We start from the raw sequence: 2,500 nt of genomic DNA, 5'->3' as shown, positions 1-2,500 counted from the left end.
TTAAAAGTACTGTTACTGTTATCATCACCATTGCTACTGTTATGAGCCTTGTTATTATTAACATTATGAAAGAAGATCGTCATTGGCATTCAGTATATTCTTTTCCTTCTTCATGTGGGGAGGATGATTTCATGGTGTGGCTTCTGGTCCCTTTATTTACTTTTGATAGAATGAGGTTCGTTTCTGAGCTGATTATGTTGTCACACCTTGATGTAGTACCTGCGTTTTTGGTTGTTGCTACTGCTGTTGTTGTTCAGGTTGTTGTTGTTGTAGTGTTTTTTGTTTTACGTTTAACTGAAATCTGCATCTATTTTATCAGGTGACACACGAATAAATACATGTGTATTCTTCACTCTGTTCTATAAGTAATGATTCAAACATAACATAAGTTATCCTAGGTAATGACATTTTTTTCGAAATTTTCTGTTCCAATCCTTCTTCGCTAATTTTTTTTTGAGGGGGGTTCTTATCAGTTATGTTTGTTTCCTTTTACTTCATGACTCGTTCGGAACATCAAGAAAAGTAAACCATGTGGACGTATCATAAAATGAGACTGACAAAAATATATTTCCTATCATAAAAGTATGAAAAAATATGTGTCATAAAAGCATAAAAGTACAATCCATGTCATAAAAAGTATATCATAAATCATTCGTAATGTATCTTCCGGCTTTTTACTGTTTGTTTTCAGTGATATACTCTTTGCTATTATGGATTCCGGGTTTGGTGTTTATCGTGTCTATCTTATTTATCAGAGGAACGATATATTTCTGGTCAGGTTTCTCTTTTCTTTCTCTGTCTGTCTATTTATCTATCTTCTTTCTGACTTATTCTTTGTCTATCAATCTAATTATCTATCTATCTGTCTGTCTATCTAATTATCTAGCTAGCTACCTACCTACCTATATGTATCCCTATTTATCTATTTACCGATGTATGTACCTATTTATCTGTCTATTTGTCTATCTGCCTATCTATCTGTTTATGTAATCATCTATCTGTCCATCCATCTGCCTCTGTCTCTATACATTTATCAACCTCTTTCCTTCTTTCTCTTTATCTTCCCCCTCTCTTTCTCTTTTACACACATCTACAATGGAATTCAGAAAATGCAAATTACCGAAGCTGGAATCTAAAGCTATACAAACGCAACAAAAGATAACCAGATAATACTACCAGTAAACTTCATGTGATATGCAGATACCCCTAAAAGCATTGACTAGAACTAACGTATGTCGTATGAGCCGACGCCAAAGCACTCGGTTATCATACACCAAGAGTAAGTGCCGTGAATAAGAAATGTTAGAATACACAGCAAAGTACTGCATTCCGATATGATTGAGGCTGATTACACATCACCTTGCATTATCTACTATAGTTTCATTTATATATCGCATTGCATCGGGATTCAGACGGCAACTAAATGCAATACGGCATATCACACAATAGATTTGCATTGTTCGTACATATCCACTATATTCAGATTGCAAGTTGATGGCTTCGTAAATCATGCATTTCGACGCGCTGCACATTTGTAATATTTGTTCGGTTCTTTTGCCTGAATGTGAAATGCATCCAAGAGAACATTTATATCTGTCTCATAAAAGATGAAATTAAATCTACTTATACAATAAGTGTGTCTTTGATTATGGCAACATCCTAAATCTTACATACCTACAACGGTTGTAATGATCAGCTTTATAGAAGCATAATAAATATACAAACCCACCTAACTCTATGTTGCTTTCAAGATAACATTTAAGCCTTTGAATTGGTCTTATCTTCGTTCTATTTGTTGGCTGAAAATGATGTCTTCGCAATTACTGTCAAATAAACTTTTTCCAAGAGTTCACTGGATCTCTACACTTCATCTTCTCAGGGTAAAACTTTCAACTTTTTCATACCGCGCAAGTCTGACTGAAGGAACATTCTTTCACTTTGCAGCGGAATCTCGCCTGATGCATCTCTCTTTTCATTCTTTATTCGTTTCATTATTTAGTTTCCCTTGCTTTTGGTTGGATGTTTGCTAGCTATATTTGTTTTACTTTTTTCATATAGTTTGAGATTTTTCTTATACGTGCATGTATAGTGATGCCTTTGGTTTTCTCATTGTAGCGCTATCTTGATCAACCCCCGTCCTTAACCTTAGAATCATCAAAATAACAATGATGGTAATAATAAATAACAAACAAAACCATAAGTTAGCACAATAACCATCAGAAAAAATATTAACGAAAAGAAGCTGTAACCAAATAAATAAACGACTAAAGAACGGTTATCTGAAAAAATAGAAAAATAAAAAATAAAAGTCCTTATCGCCATTAGCAGCGCCATACAAAGCGACCCCGCCCTGTCTCGCCCAAACGCTGTTCCCGCCACCACGACTCAGCCCCTCCCCCTCTCCTCCTCAGACCTCGCTGGACGGCCTCGTCTCCACGAGCACCTTGGAACTGGTCGTCACGCCCCAAGACGAAGGAAGCAAATTAACGTGTCGAGCAGA

General features: G+C 35.9%; 1 protein-coding gene across 1 annotated transcript in view; it reads left to right on the top strand.

The window, feature by feature from the left end:
- Positions 1 to 2,500, top strand: part of LOC119594432 (hemicentin-2-like) — a 135,451-nt gene that overhangs the window by 99,477 nt on the left and 33,474 nt on the right. Inside the window, exon 7 of the mRNA XM_037943496.1 lies at positions 2,412 to 2,500. This exon is cut by the window's right edge and continues 56 nt beyond it. Coding sequence (XP_037799424.1) covers positions 2,412 to 2,500 — 89 coding nt within the window. The remainder of the gene's footprint in view (positions 1 to 2,411) is intronic.

The sequence above is a fragment of the Penaeus monodon genome, chromosome 3 (assembly GCF_015228065.2).
Source record: "Penaeus monodon isolate SGIC_2016 chromosome 3, NSTDA_Pmon_1, whole genome shotgun sequence".
Classification (NCBI taxonomy): Eukaryota; Metazoa; Arthropoda; class Malacostraca; order Decapoda; family Penaeidae; genus Penaeus; species Penaeus monodon.
Note: the sequence above shows the minus strand (reverse complement) of the source record. Positions and strands in the feature narration are given on the sequence as shown.